The 16,759-nt window shown below is 35.6% G+C and overlaps 2 protein-coding genes and 1 pseudogene across 2 annotated transcripts; all 3 read right to left on the minus strand.

Annotated features, from left to right (window-relative positions):
• Window positions 1-228: 228 nt before the first annotated feature.
• LOC137028329 (olfactory receptor 10G4-like) lies at window positions 229-10,462 on the minus strand (annotated as a pseudogene).
• Window positions 10,463-11,391: 929 nt separating this feature from the next.
• Window positions 11,392-12,456, minus strand: LOC137028330 (olfactory receptor 10G4-like). Its single transcript, XM_067397094.1, has 2 exons — window positions 11,542-12,456; window positions 11,392-11,403 (listed from the first exon to the last, which is right to left on the minus strand). Exons 1-2 carry the CDS (start codon window positions 12,454-12,456, stop codon window positions 11,392-11,394), a joined length of 927 nt encoding a protein of 308 aa, XP_067253195.1.
• A 3,151-nt stretch (window positions 12,457-15,607) lies between these two features.
• On the minus strand, window positions 15,608-16,552 carry LOC137028331 (olfactory receptor 10G4-like). Its single transcript, XM_067397095.1, has one exon. It carries the CDS (start codon window positions 16,550-16,552, stop codon window positions 15,608-15,610), a length of 945 nt encoding a protein of 314 aa, XP_067253196.1.
• Window positions 16,553-16,759: the final 207 nt, after the last annotated feature.

The following is a 16,759-nucleotide window of genomic DNA, read 5'->3' on the forward strand; positions in this document are numbered from 1 at the left end:
GTGTGGTTTCAAAGAACAAGAGATACCCAGAATTTATACTGTAGGGATGGTCATTTAATGAAACTCAAATATAAATATTCTAATATTTTGAGATACTGGAATTTGGACTTTCATTAGCTGTACACTCTAATCAACAAATTGATTAAATTTAAATTGAAAACTTTTGAAATGTTTTACTTTACATGTAGGGAATCTAGAATATATGAAAGTTTCATTTTTAAAAATAATTTACAATAAAAAAATAAAAACCACGGGAGGCTTCACGGGAGGCTCGGCGGCAGGGTTCACAGGAGGCTTCACGGGAGGCTTCACGGGAGGCTCGGCGGCAGGGTTCACCGGAGGCTTCATGGGAGGCTTCACGGGAGGCTCGGCGGCAGGGTTCACAGGAGGCTTCATGGGAGGCTTCACGGGAGGCTCGGCGGCAGGGTTCACCGGAGGCTTCACGGGAGGCTTCACGGGAGGCTCGGCGGCAGGGTTCACGGGAGGCTTCACGGGAGGCTTCACGGGAGGCTTCACGGGAGGCTTCACGGGAGGCTTCACGGGAGGCTTCACCGGAGGCTTCACCGGAGGCTTCACCGGAGGCTTCACCGGAGGCTCGGCGGCAGGGTTCACCGGAGGCTTCACGGGAGGCTCGGCGGCAGGGTTCACCGGAAACTGCTTGAAACTGTATTATGGGCTGAATTCAGGTACTTTTGTCAGAGTATGACAATTATAAGAGGACAAACTGGAGGAAAAAAAAAAAAAAAAAAAAGGTTGGAAGTTGTCAAAGCATATTAAAGTAGGTTTTACAAGAACATACCATTTCATCCTTTGCTAGTTTCATGTTTGTTTCAATGAGTTACTTGTTTCCTTGCAGTTTGTGAAAGTTACTAGAAATGTGTGAAAACTTGTTTATGCACCATTTTCAGTGTGTTTCTTTTGAAAGTCCTCTACCCTCCATCATTAGTTGAAACTCACTGAAAACAGGCAGCACGCACACAGGCCCACAGTCGAAGTGACAGAGCAGGCTCTATCAGAAGTACATTCTTTACAGGACAGCATAACCGCAAGTATTTGGGACACTGACCAGACACTTCAACTCAAGAGGATATTGGGGAGACCAGGGAGTTCTGTAATAGTTTGTTTGCAGGGGGAAGGGTTCGTTTATCTGCTTCTAGTCAAGCATACATCACAAACACTGGACAATGACACCATTTTCTTCTAGAGCTGCTGTACAAACAAAGTTATGTTCCTGCTATCACTGTAGAGATGCTTTGAAAATCTTTTTATAATATATATATATATATATATATATATATATATATATATATATATATATATATATATATATATATATATATATATATATATATATTATATTAATTATATTATATTATTATATATATGTATATGTATATTATATATATGTATATATAATATTATATTATATTATATTATATTTATATAATATATATATATATATATGTGTATGTGTGTGTGTGTGTGTGTGTATATATATAATATAACATAATATTATATTATATTATATTATATAAAATATTATATTATATTAATTATATATATATATATATATATATATGTGTATGTGTGTGTGTGTGTGTGTGTATATATATATATATAACATAATATTATATTATATTATATTATATAAAATATTATATTATATTAATTATATATATATATATATATATATATATATTTTAATTATATATTAATATTAATTATATTATACTATATTATATATATATATATATAATATATATGTGTATATATTATATTATATTATATTATATTATATATTATATTATATTATATTATATATATAAATAAAATTATTATATTATAGTAAAGGCACTCATTCACGCATTCCTTCAGGCTGTGAAGTCTAGTTAAAAGAACTTCTCACCTCCTATGACTCCAGCGTCTTTTGTGCTCAAATATGCAGACAGACACAACAAAACAGCGCTCAACGAGCAGAATACTCGAACTGCCATCCTCTCGACCTGCGAGCTCACAATGCACTCTGCTAAAAAACACACTGAATTAGTGAGTCAGGAGGAATAACGAGGCACAGAAAACGTGCTACTGAATCCCGCAACAAAAAGAAACGCGTTTTTAAAGATCCAAGGAGGTCTGACAAACTCCAGCCCAGATGAAATTCACCTGCATCTAACTCTCTATCCTAATCTTGAAGACTTTGATTAGCTTGTTCAGGTGTGTTTGATTTGGATTAGGGGAGCAGATCGTTGAGTTCACGCCAGATCTCGTAATAATTATCGCAATTAACCCATTTCAGCCCACCGGCAGTTGCTGCTGCAGTGTATAGTTTTCCTCATAGTCATTTTCCTTTTGTAAGTATTTTTTCTAGATGTTATCCATGTTCTCAGTGACATGCAAGAAAACATCCAAATAAAGGATTTCAAGAACAACAACAAAAAAGTATTCACTTCCTTTCTGCCACATGAGGCTGTCAACTTCCTACCCCTACTTCCAGGAAGCGAAGGCACACTCTCTCAAAGAAATGTAATTTTAATGTTACTAATAAGTATTTTTTCTTGACATATACATTAGTGATATGCAAATAAAGCCTATTGAAGCACTGAGGCTTTCCTTTCATTGTTTCCGTAAAAGATTCAAAGCTTCGAGAGTGTCGAAATCAGCGCCATCTGGTGTTTAGTAAAAAATAAAGTAGCCAAAACTCAGTGAAAGCTTCTGTTACGTAGCTGTTACGTGCTTATATAAAAGCCTAAATAGCGCGCGCCTCTGTGTGTTGAATTACTCAAATTCATTTACCTGTTTAACTGTGGCATTTAATGCCAGTATGAATATCAAAAATGATGTAACAGAAGAATAAATGTACACATATATGAATTGCATATGGCAAAATATTTTATTTTCCTGAAATAATTTGTATTCTTAATATTACTTGTATGACTGGGTATTTAAAGGTGCCCAAGAATGCTTTTTCACAAGATGTAATATAAGTCTAAGGTGTCTCCTGAACGTGTCTGTGAAGTTTCAGCTCAAAATATCCCATAGATTTTTTTTTAAAGGTGCCTTAGAATAAAAATTTGAATTTACCTCGGCATAGTTAAATAACAAGAGTTCAGTACATGGAAAAGACATTGAGTTTCAAACCCCATTGCTTCCTCCTTCTTATGTAAATCTCATTTGTTTAAAAGACTTCCGGAAAACACGCGGATCTCAACATAACACCGACTGTTACATAACAGTCGGGATCATTAATATGTATAACCCCAATATTTGCATATATGCCAGCCCATGTTCAAGGCATTAGAAAAGGAAAGGCAGTATTAAGGTCTGGATCTGTGCACAGACAAGGTAAGCCAGCAAGAACAACAGCAAAAAATGGCAGATGGAGCAATAATAACTGACATGATCCATGATAGCATGATATTTTTAGTGATATTTGTAAATTGTCTTTCTAAATGTTTCATTAGCATGTTGCTAATGTACTGTTAAATGAGGTTAAAGTTACGATCGTTTCTTACTGTATTCACGGAGACAAGAGCCGTCACTATTTTCATTTTTAAACATGTGCAGTCTGTATAATTCATAAACACAACTTCATTCTTCATAAATCTCTCCAACAGTGTAGCATTAGCCGTTAGCCACAGAGCATAGCCTCAAACTCATTCAGAATCAAACGTAAACATCAAAATAAATACTTTACTCACATAATTCGAAGCATGCATACAGCATGCATGACGAACATCTTGTAAAGATCCATTTGAGGGTTATATTAGCTGTGTGAACTTTGTAAATGCACTGTAATATAGTCGAGAGCTCGTGTGGCAGGGAGCAGACGAATTAAAGGGAATCAAATCAGTGTATAGTTAATGATGCCCCAAAATAGGTAGTTAAAAAAAAATGATTAAAAACAATCTATGGGGTATTTTGGGCTGAAACTTCACAGACACGTTCAGGAGACACTTTAGACTTATATTACATCTTGTGAAAAAGCATTCTTGGGCACCTTTAATTAATTTTTTTAACTGCCTATTTTGGGGCATCATTAACCATACACTGATTTTGGCAGTGCGCCGCCCCTTTAATTCGCCTGTTCCCCGCCACACGAGCTCTGGACTATACTACAGTGCATTTACAAAGTTCACACTTTCAGTCTTTTAAACAAATGAGATTTACATAAGAAGGAGGAAGCAATAGACCTTTTTCACAAGAATCGGAAATCACGTGACGCAGGGTAAAGTTAGTTCCGCTATGCGTCTACGGCTATTACATTGATATGCTCTTTTCTCAAATATCGCTTCTTACCTTTTCTGTTTTGTCTGTTTTCCAAATAGCTTTTGTATAATCTACAAATAAATTATTTTCTACTTGTTTGTAGCTTATACAGCCACTCAGACCGTTGATCGAATTTACCGGAAGATGGATTTATATCACCAGCTGTCATACAGCAAAGGCTATGCAGCTACGCATTCAGCAATTTCCCAGATCGTATTACGTACTACGAACATTTCTATAATTTATTAATTAAAAAAATTAACTCCCAATATATACTTTAATGTGGGATATAAAGTCGTGAGATACATAATATTGTCGTGAGTTTAATAGCTACGTTTTAAAAAATATATAGCATGTCTCATATAGCATCACATCCCACATTCAAGCATATGTTATAATTAATCCTGATCGATTAAAATGATTAAACTAAGACATAATTTCCAAAACCACACTGTACACAACTATCAGTCTTTGCATGTTGCAATAGCACAACAATGCTGCGCATAATACACACTTTAAGATGATGATGACAGGAAAATGAGTGAGAGATGACTGAAGTGTTTATATCCAGAAATATCATGGAGCGAGCAGTCCTGCTTCACGAATCAGAGGATCAGGCTTGTGTGATAAGGGACCTACCAGTCGATCATTTCCCCAGCACGTCGCTAAAAACACTCTATACATCTCATTATGTGCATACTATCCACCCTAAATAGTACTGAATATTAATAATGTCACATAGTATGCACGTTTAGACACAGATACTGTCTTTACAGCACATGGAGCGCGATAATGCACAGCCGCGCCAAACATACACGAAGAATATAACCAGTTTAACCGCCATCACTTCAAATTATTTATTAAATTTAGCTCTTAATGAGAGCTCTGTAGTCTCACCAATAATTCACCAAGACCGTTCAAACATTTTCAAGACATTTAATTTGTAAAACGACTTTGATTCCCGAACTGGTTCTGATCGAGGCTATCTATCACTGTAACCGGAAAATCTTTTACACTGCGTGGCTCATTCCGGAAGCCAAAAACCCGGAAGTGTGAAAAAGGTCTATGGGGTTTGAAACTCAATGTATGTCTTTTCCATGTACTGAAATCTTGTTATTTAACTATGTTAAAAAATTTAAATTACTCAACCTTTTACTGGCCAAGATTTTGTTGTTAATTTTACTTTGCTTAGTTAAGTAGAGTTACTTAATTCCATATTTTAAATTTACTTTAAATTTAAAATATTCGTGCAAAAACCTGCAAAAGGAAAATTAAGTAAATTCAACTTGTTTTTTAGTGTAAATCCCAACATAACAAAATTAAACACTAACTTATGTCTCCCTATGTCAATCTTGTGCAAAAACACACAAAATAACATTAATTGTAACATGTACTTTACTTATACAGTCTGCCGCAAAGCATACTGGAATTAAAAATCTGCTGCAACTCAGTCATATTAAGCTCAGCTTAAAGGTGCCCTAGAACTTTTTTTTAAAAATATGTAATATAAGTCTAAGGTGTCTGTGAAGTTTCAGCTCAAAATACCCCATAGATTTTTTTTTAATTAATTTTTTTAACTGCCTATTTTGGGGCATAATTAGAAATGAGCCGATTCAGGGTGTGTGGCCCTTTAAATCTGGTGCTCCATGCCCAAAGAGCTCGCGCTTGCCTTAAACAACATAAAAAAAAGTTCAAACTGCTAATATAACCCTCAAAATGGATCTTTACAAAGTGTTCGTCATGCAGCATGTCTAATCGCGTAAGTACAGTGTTTATTTTGATGTTTACATTTGATTCTGAATGAGTTTGATAGTGCTCCATGGCTAACGGCTAATGCTACACTGTTGGAGAGATTTATAAAGAATGAAGTTGTGTTTATGAATTATACAGACTGCAAGTGTTTAAAAAATGAAAATAGCGACCGCTCTTGTCTCCGTGAATACAGTAAGAAATAATGGTAACTTTAACCACATTTAACAGTATATTAGCAACATGCTAACGAAACATTTAGAAAAACAGTTTACAAATTTCACTAAAAATATCATGTTATCATGGATCATGTCAGTTATTATTGCTCCATCTGACATTTTTTGCTATTTTCCTTGCTTGCGTACCTAGTCTGTTGATTCCTATTATGCTTTTCATAATGTTGGGAACAAGGGCTGGCATAGGCAAATATTGGGGGAGTACACCCCGATTGTTACGTAACAGTCGGTGTTATGAGATTCGCATGTTCTTCAGAAGTCTTTTAAACAAATAAGATTTATATAAGAAGGAGGAAACAATGGGGTTTGAAACTCAGTGTATGTCTTTTCCATGTACTGAACTCTTGTTATTCAATCATGCCGAGGTAAATTCAATTTTTGAATCTAGGGCACCTTTAACACAATCAAATTCAAGTTCATGCAACTTTTTTCTATGAAGTAAACTTTCATTATTATTATATGTATATAATATTTATACAAAATTATACAAACTCATTTCATTTAATTAATGTCACTGTTTTTACAGTGCATAAGATGACACAGTATATTTCAAGTTATATAATGGTTTAGGTTTATCATGATTTATGAAGAAAAGGGGGGACCAGCCAGGCTTGTGTGAAGAACTCTCTCCAGGTTTGAGTATTCTGATAATAAATAGAGACAATTATTTATTTAAAGGTTTGTTCTGTCTTTGCAGTTGAGCAAGATTTTTTTATTAACATTATTGTATTTATTTCTTTGCTATTATGATATTAATAAAAATTATGATATGATTACGATTTGATTTGAATTCAGCTTGTGATTTGATTATTCCAATATGTTATATAGCTTAAACTGTGTCTGCATTAAAATCTTGTTTCAAAACATTTAATCAAACATACATTAAATATTAAAGAACAGGTTAAGTAAAGATATAATATAGTTATATAGTGCAGTGTTTCTCAACTTGTAGATCGTGGCCTAAAAGTAAAAAGTCTCTCACCTCAGAAAAAAAAAAAGTCAAGAAGAGTTTAGGTTTTTATTCACATATAAACATTTATCAGTGCACACATGAGATTTGACAGAAGCTCAAGCATGCTTGCTTGATGTATGAGAACCAATGAGGTTCATTCTTGTGTGTTACGCAGCACATTTGAGCTTCCACAAGAGCTAATGAGGTTTGTTCTCGTGCGTCAAGCAAGTACAGTTGTGTTTATATGTGTGTAAAAGCCTAAATTCAATCTGTTCATCATAAAAAGCGAATGTGTCTCTTCAGAAAATTTGGACTGAACCGCTTGATTCATATATGGATTACTTTTATGATCTCTTTATGAACTCTTTGAAGTGACAAAGTGGTAGTTGCATGGACAGTCAATGGAGAGATGTAATGAAATGAGGGTGAGCAATTGATGACAATTTTTTTTATTTTGGGGTGAACTAACCCTTTATGGTCAAGAGGATCACTCCAGTAGTGTTTCATCCCCGTTTGGGGATGGCCCCTTCCAACATGACTGCACACCAGTGCACAAAGCAAGGTCCATAAAGACATGGATGAGCGATTTTGGTGTGGAGGAACTTGACTGGCCTGCACAGAGTCCTGACCTCAACCCCACAGAACACCTTTGGGATGAATTAGAGCGGAGACTGCGAGCCAGACCTTCTTGTCCAACATCACTGCCTGACCTCACAAATGCGCTTCTAGAAGAATGGTCAAAAATTCCCATAAACACACTCCTAAACCTTGCGGAAAGCCTTCCCAGAAGAGTTGAAGCTGTTATAGCTGCAAAAGTTGGGCCAACTCCATATTAAACCCTACAGATTAAGAATGGGATGCCATTAAAGTTCATATGCATGTAAAGGCAGGCGTCCCAAAACTTTTGCCAATATAAAGTAAATACACAGTCAAACCAAAAATTATTCAGACATTTTTTATATTTTTGATATATTCACTAAGGGTGCAGGACACTATAGTTCATTTATGTATGTGTGAATAGCAAAATAAAGTAAACTGTGACATATTATACCCAAAAATTCTTCATACAGTGGACTAGTAAAATTGATAAAAAGTTATATATTATATAGTTGTTGTTTTTTTCTTTTTGAGAAGTGGCTAGGTTTAGGGTACGGGCTCATAAGAGCTCCTGAAACACGGTGTGTATACATAATTTTAAAATAATGTAAAAATATGGACAAATCTCCAAATATTTTTCCCATTTTCTTCATTTTGAAAACAGACAAGATAGCAACATACCTACTATACTATCTCTAATGTGAAAAAAAAAAAATCCATCACCAAAATTTTGACAATCATCCATGATAATAAACACAATAATGAATAATTATATCATAATATAATAATATTATGATAAAAACCTTTAAGTGGTTTGGTGCAAAAATATATCTGCTAATCGTTTCCTGATCTCTTTAGTTCTGGTGCAATAAACAGTGGGGTTTATTAAGGAAGGGACAAGAGAGGCTACAATTGTTATTGCGTTCCTCTCTGTTAAATTTAGCACAACACCTATTTGAGTTAGTAAAATTGAGAGCAGGGGCCTGTACCATGATGGTAGATGAACAAACTCAGGGTTATAGGATTAGTTTCAAGTTGACAAAACCAAACCACTCCAATCCGGCTTTGTTGGTACCATGATGCTGATCATCAACTTTCTCTGTCAACTCAGGCTTTGATCCTGAGTTTGTGAAGTGTGTGCACATGAATCTGTGACATCAGTGGTGAACAGCCAATCACATGCCTTGCAACAGAAATAAACTGTGATTCACTTCTCACGAGAGAGCCAGCGAGATTCAATTCGCTGAAAATTAAGAATTTAAACGCATTTACACTAATGGAAAATACTTATCTTTGAAAGAGGACAAATAAAAGAAATGATCTTTCTCTATCAGTCCAAGTGAAGTTAGTTTATATGGTTAATAATATATAGAGATAGAGACTCAAACATACAAGCTCACATGTAGTCATATTTAAATAGTATATTTACACCTTATTTATATTAGCCTACATATGATCAATATTCATTGAAACTAAGTGCTTAATAACAACTGTTAAACTAAACTTGCATGTGTGTAATGGATTAATAAAAATATAGATCATATACAAATCATATATAAATTATATTATCATTAAAACCAGACAATTTCATCATTAAATATTTGTTTTTACTATATAATGACCTTTAATTTGGAGGAAGAGAAACTGGGGGAGTGACTTTATTGCGTTGGGTGTGTCAGTGTCACTTAGCTTACACCTGATTGGTCCAATTTCAGTTTGAGATCTCTAACCCTGAACATAACCTGCCCCGGAGCAGGTTAGCCGTGGAGCGTAAGTTACCATGGCGATGAACACCGCTAAAAGCCAAGTCACTTTCATGGTACCTAAAACCCAAGATTGGTGCAAACTAATCTGAAACTTACCTGGCTAGCCAGCTAATCCAGCTTCATGGTACAGGCCCCAGCTTTGGTGCAAAATAACTAAACAAGACAATGAGATGACTGGAGCAGGTGCTGATCATTTGCTTTCTGTTTGAATTGTTGGAGAGTTTAGTCACACTATATGCCAGAACAGCATAGGTGCACATAATAAAGGGAAATTGTCCACACAAAAACCACAGAGTAATTATTGCAGACAATAAAAAATATGGTTCAGGATTGACACAAGCAGCTCTGATCATGGACGGATAATCACAGAACACATATCTGATGACAGGCTGACAGTATGGGACACTGTCTACCACAGATATCACAACAGCCATTATAGTAAAACCAATGAGCCAGGTCAGAAACATAAATGTTCGTGAATTTGTTACAATGCTGTGATACCTTAAAGGAAGCCTAATTGCAAGAAGTCTGTCAATTGCCATTAATGTCAGAGCCATACATACTTTGATATCACCAAGATGATGGAAGAACGTCCTTGAGATACAAGAGTAGTATGAGACAGTTTTAATCTCAGCCAGCAGCACTGAGATCATAGTTGTGCTGCAGGTAGAGGAGAACATTATGTCAACAACAGCTAGATTACAGATTAATATGTACATTGGTTTATGTAAATGTCTGTCAGTCATGATGATACACAGATTGATGCTGTTCCCAAGCAATATGAGCATGTAGGTTATTAAGATGAAGAATCCGAGGAGCTTTTGGTTCTTCAGGTGATCAAATCCAGTGATCATAAAACTGTCTACATTGTTCATGGTGTAATTTTCATTCACCATTTTCATTCACCGTACTCCTATCACACAGACACAAATATTTAAAAAAAAACAACAACTATTAGATCTAAAATCTAAAAACACAATTAGATCCTTGATGTGCTCATATATGCACAGAAAAACAGCTCCTGTGAAGGAAACGGGCAGAAAGATGCAGACAGCGTCTATAACAGCAAAGTGAGAAAAACTGTGAAAGTTGAAGTATAGTTTAAAAAGAAATAAAAAAAGTGTTTTGATCATTTTAAATTATAAATATGAATAATATGTAAAACATTTTCTAGTCTTATTCTTCTTTAGGAATTCCTTTTTAGATTCTTAAAATATTAGAATGTCTTATGCAAAAGCTTTTGAAATGTTGCTCTCATCCATTTCAGCGGATGTGTGATGTCCTGCCTTTTATTTGTTTTAACTGTATGAAAGATATGTCATAGTTTCCTAGCAACCATGATTACGTAAATTTAAAGTCACAAAAAATTTTTCTTTAGCAGTGGTTTTTAATGATGGTCTCAAACACACATTTAAAAATTAGAATGTTTTTAGAACATTTTAATTCTAGCATCATATTTTGTAAAAACCAATGTAAGACTAAGGAGATGAGCTTCTCCTTTAATTTATAAGCATATATATTTATAAGCTACCTTATTAATAAACTAATATTAGCTGAGTAGATAATGTTCCCAGTAGTGTTTGAGATCCCATTACACATGCTTTAATAGAATCAGTAACTTCCGAGACTGAGGGAAAAGAGACATTATTTGGTGCTGATTAAATTTATTAATGTGATTCATGCTTCATATACATGGCAGACATACACAATGCATCAACAAATATTTTTGTTTTCTGTTTAATATTACATTATTAATCTCTTCTAATTCTGTCATTTAAAAAATAATCAGAGCTTCACATATATTTTTCTTCTAACAAACAAATGTCTATGATTTGGCCTACAGCAAGAGCATCACAAAACACATGCAACAGAAACATCACCTCAATTTAAGAATGAATATTTTAAATCCATCATGATTAATCTACCCAACCTGCCTTTTAATGATTAAGTAAAATAAACAATTATGAAAAAATACACCTACTATTCGTTTTCTGATCTCTTTAGTTCTGGTACAATAAACAGTGGGGTTTATTAAGGGAGGAACTACAGAGGCTATTATCGATAATGCATTTCTCTCTGTTAAAGTAAGCACAACTCCTATTCGAGTTAATAATGTAGTGACCATCCTTGGTGCAAAATAGCTAAACAAGACAATGAGGTGACTCAAACAAGTGTTGATCATTTGCTTTCTGCTTGCATCATTGGAGAGTTTAGTCACACTATATGCCAGAACACCATAGGTGCACATAATAAAAGGAAACTGTCCACACAACATCCACACACTTAATATTGTAGACGGGGCAAAATATGGTTCAGCATCAACACAAGCAGCTCTGACCATTGAAGGATACCCACAGAACACATATCTGATAACAGGTTGACAGTATGGGAGATTGTCTACCACAGATGTCAAAAAACCTAATATAGCGAAACCAATGACCCAGGTTAGAAAAATAAACAGAAATGTTCGTGAATTTGTTACAATGCTGTGATACCTTAAAGGAAGCCTAATTGCAATAAGTCGGTCAATTGCCATTAATGTCAGAGCCATACACACTGTGAAATCACCAAGATTATAGAAGTACATCCTTGAGATACAAGAGTAGTATGAGACAGTTTTAATCTCAGCCAGCAGCACTGAGATCATAGTTGTGCTGCAGGTAGAGGAGAACATTATGTCAACAACAGCTAGATTACAGATTAATATGTACATTGGTTTGTGTAAATGTCTGTCAGTCATGATGATACACAGATTGATGCCGTTCCCAAGCAATATGAGCATGTAGGTTATTAAGATGAAGAATCCGAGGAGCTTTTGGTTTTGCAGGTGATCAAATCCAGTGATTATAAAACTGTCTATCTTGTTCACAGTGAAATTTTCATTCACCATTTTCATTCATCGAACTCATAACATATAGACACAAATATTTTAAAAAACAACTCTAAAATCCAATGAACAACAATTAAATCCTTGATGTACTCATATATGTACAGAAAAAAAAGCTTCTGTGAAGGAAAATGGCAGAAAGCAGCAGACTGTAAAGGCAAAGTGATAACTGTGAAAGTTGAAGTATAGTTTCAAAAGAAATACAAAAAGAGTTTTGATGATTTTAAATCCTAAAAAGGAATAATATGTAAAACATTTTCTAGTCTTATTCTTCTTTAGGAATTCCTTTTTAGATCTTTAAAATATTTGAATTTCGTATGCAAAAGCTTCTGAGATGTTGCTCTCATCCATTTCAACAGATGTGTGATGACCATGCCTTTTATGTCTTTTAAATTTATGACAGATACAGTTTCCTAGCAACCATGATTACGTCAATTTAAATTCACAATTGTTTTTCTTTTGCAAGGTTTTTAATGTTGGTCCTAAATGCACGGTTTAAAAATGGCAGAAATTAGAATGTTTTAAGAGCATTTAAGTTCTTTTATCATATTTTGTAAAAGTGGTTAAGTAAAAACACAATATAATCACACACTGGTAAAAAAAAAACATTCAGGCAAGGGCCAACCAGGGAGTCAACAGTTAATTAAATGATAGCTAATTAAACGATATGCACTATTTTAGTTCGTTCTCATTATCATGGACCTCTGTTGACCTTTTTTCTCCATACATTATCCATTTGATTCATGAGCAGTAAGACATCATAATATAACTACCCTTAAAGGATTAGTTCACTTTCAAATTAAAATTTCCTGATAATTTACTCACCCCCATGTCATCCAAGATGTTTATGTCTTTCTTTCTTCAGTCGAAAAGAAATCACGGTTCTTTTTGACTGAAGAAAGAAAGAAATAAACTTTTTGGATGACATGGGGGTCATTAAATTATCAGGAAATGTTAATTCTGAAAAGAAATAATCCTTTAATGTTTGCATTATCCAATATAAGTGATACAAAACTTTTTGTCTGTTCTTGATTGTTTGCCAACTGTGTATGTTGTTCCTGTTTTCTGGTATTGTGAATAAACCCGTTTGTATTGTTGATCTCCGTACTGGCCTTATCTCTCAACATACACCCGTAACAGAAGAACAGACCAAAACCACTGGAGATCCACTTCTCAAGATGGGCTTATTCTTTGTGTCCGAGGTTTCTGCTCCTCCTGTGCCTCCCACGCTAGTTTCTGCCACGGATCACCTCATTGGGCTCCTGCAGGATGGACGTTCACTGGAGAGGTATGTGGAGGAGTTTGTTGGCTTATGTGACGAATTGGCCAGATGCTTGTTTAAACGCCCTGTTTCTGGAGTGGTTGGACGAGAACACGATCCGTTTTGATGAACCTGCTGATCATTTCTTCTTAAATGATTCCATTAATTAGATTTTGTATTTAAATGGTTCTAAGTTTGTTATCGAAGAGGTTCTGGATATTGTGTGCAATTCTCATCTAATTCCCCCAGAAACATGGATGGCCTGGCCAGTTTGTCCATCTCCATCTTTCTCCACATGCCCCTCCAGTGAGCTTTTCCCCTGTGTCCTGCCGGACCCACAACCCTCTGCTGGGTCCAGGCGGCCAAAGAGAAGGAGGAAGACCAAGCCAGCCAAGTTCCCTAAGTATTCTGCCCTCGTGCAGCCTGAGTTCTCTGAGTTCTCCGCCCCTGTGAAGTCCAAGTTTCCTGAGTTTTCTACCTCCGCGCAGCCAGAGTTTCCTGAGTTTTTTGCCTCCACACAGCCTGAGTTTCCTGAGTTTTCTGCCTCTGTGCAGCCCAAGTTCCCTGAGTTCTCTGCCCCCGTGAAGTCCGAATTTCCTGAGTTTTCTGCCTCCATGCAGCCCAAGCCTCCAGTAAAGCCTGCCACCGTGCAGACCAAGTCTTCTGAGTTTCCTGCTGCTGAACCCACTCCAGTACCAGTGGGGCTCTTAATTGAATTTGAGGGGATGAACTGGACCCCAATTCTTGACCCCGCTTCATGTGCCGCCGAGCCAGTAGCTCCATGCCCCTCCTAGCCCGCTCCTGCCACCACGGCCGAGCCTGCCCCAACCGCCGCTGAACCTACTCCAGTAGCCAACAGCCGGTGCTCCACATGGAGATCAGAGCTCACCATCATCGAATCCATCTGTGATTACATGAAGAAACAGACTAAACTGAGACAAACCAAATCCAGAAGAACTGTGGCCGTGTCTCCAAGAGATTTTAAGAAACCTGCCTCCAAAGCTATAAAATTATGCCCAAGTGTACCTGGACAAGAGCTGTTTTAAATGCAAAGGGTGGTCACACAAAATATTGTTTTGATTTAGTTAATATAAGTTCATTGATAAATAAATCTGTTTATAACAGTATTTTTTTAAAAAAACATCCTCACTTTACAGCATTTTTACACAAGTACCTAAAACTCTTCACAGTACTGTATCTTTGCAGGCAGGTTTCTTCAAGCATCTTAGAGACATTATATATATATATATATATTTTTTTTTTTTCAGTGTGTATGTCTCATATTCTTTATCTAAAACTCTTGTGTTCAGTGTATTGCATCAGCTCCACCCCACAAAAATCAAGTTATGTGTATTAATTGCTAACTGTAAACTTGTTTGTAATATTTAAACCAGCAGATCCTGTTCAGTAAGTTTTCACTGTGAACCTTAATTTATGAGCCACAATGCTTCCACCTTATTAATATACAGAAGATGTACCCAAGAGCCTTCCTAATGGTCCATTATTAGCTGAGCAGATAATGTTCCCAGTAGTGTTTGAGATCCCATTACACATGCTTTAATAGAATCAGTAACTTCTGAGACTGAGGGAAAAGAGACATTATTTGATGCTGATTAAATTTATTAATGTGATTAATGCTTCATATACATGGCAGACATACAAAATGCATCAAATATTTTTGTTTTCTGTTAAATATTACATTATTAATTTCTTCTAATACTGTCATTTAAAAATAACTAGAGCTTTTTATATTTTTCTAACTTTATCTATAAACCATGTCTATGATTTTGGCTAGAGCATCACATGCAACACATGCATCAGCAACAACATACTTTAAGAATTAACATTTGAAATGCATCATGATTAATCTATTCAACCTGACTTTTTTAATGATTAGGTACAATTTTTTTTGTGAAAAAATACACCTACTAATCGTTTCCTGATCTCTTTAGTCCTGGTGCAATAAACAGTGGGGTTTATTAAGGGAGGAACTACAGAGGCAACTATCAATAATGCATTTTTCTCTGTTAAAGTAAGCACAACTCCTATTCGAGTTAGTAAATAAGAGACTAGCTTTGGTGCATAAAAACTGAGCAGGACAATGAGGTGACTCAAACAAGTGTTGATCATTTGCTTTCTGCTTGCATCATTGGAGAGTTTAGTCACACTATATGCCAGAACACCATAGGTGCACATAATAAAAGGAAACTGTCCACACAACATCCACACACTTAATATTGTAGACGGGGCAAAATATGGTTCAGCATCAACACAAGCAGCTCTGACCATTGGAGCATACCCACAGAACGCATGGCTAATAACAGGGTGACAGTATGGAAGATTGTCTACCACAGATGTCAAAAAACCTAATATAGCGAAACCAATGACCCAGGTTAGAAAAATAAGAAGAAATGTTCCGAAATTTGTTACAATGCTGTGATACCTTAAAGGAAGCCTAATTGCAATAAGTCTGTCTATGGCCATTAATGTCAGAGCCATGACCTCTGTGAAATCACCAAGATGATAGAAGAACATCCTTGAGATACAAGAGTAGTATGAGACAGTTTTAATCTCAGCCAGCAGCACTGAGATCATAGTTGTGCTGCAGGTAGAGGAGAACATTATGTCAACAACAGCTAGATTACAGATTAATATGTACATTGGTTTGTGTAAATGTCTGTCAGTCATGATGATACACAGATTGATGCCGTTCCCAAGCAATATGAGCATGTAGGTTATTAAGATGAAGAATCCGAGGAGCTTTTGGTTCTGCAGGTGATCAAATCCAGTGATTATAAAACTGTCTATCTTGTTCACAGTGAAATTTTCATTTGCCATTTTCAGTCACCCAGCTCCTAACATACACACACAAATATTTTAAAAAATACAGTTAATACAGATGAAAAGATGAATTCATTTATAGCCTGAATGTACTTATATAAGCAAAGAAAAAAAGCTCCTGTGAAGGAAAATGGCAGAAAGATGGGGACAGTGTCTGTAACATGCAGGTGATGAAAACTGAAATGATAAAAGTATAGCTTTAAC

The sequence above is a fragment of the Chanodichthys erythropterus genome, chromosome 10, assembly GCF_024489055.1.
Source record: "Chanodichthys erythropterus isolate Z2021 chromosome 10, ASM2448905v1, whole genome shotgun sequence".
Taxonomy (NCBI): Eukaryota; Metazoa; Chordata; class Actinopteri; order Cypriniformes; family Xenocyprididae; genus Chanodichthys; species Chanodichthys erythropterus.

Bases quoted from the DNA above. Each gene is read 5' to 3' on its own strand.
- LOC137028330 (XM_067397094.1), bottom strand. From the start codon at position 12,456: ATGGTGAATGAAAATTTCACTGTGAACAAGATAGACAGTTTTATAATC.
- LOC137028331 (XM_067397095.1), bottom strand. From the start codon at position 16,552: ATGGCAAATGAAAATTTCACTGTGAACAAGATAGACAGTTTTATAATC.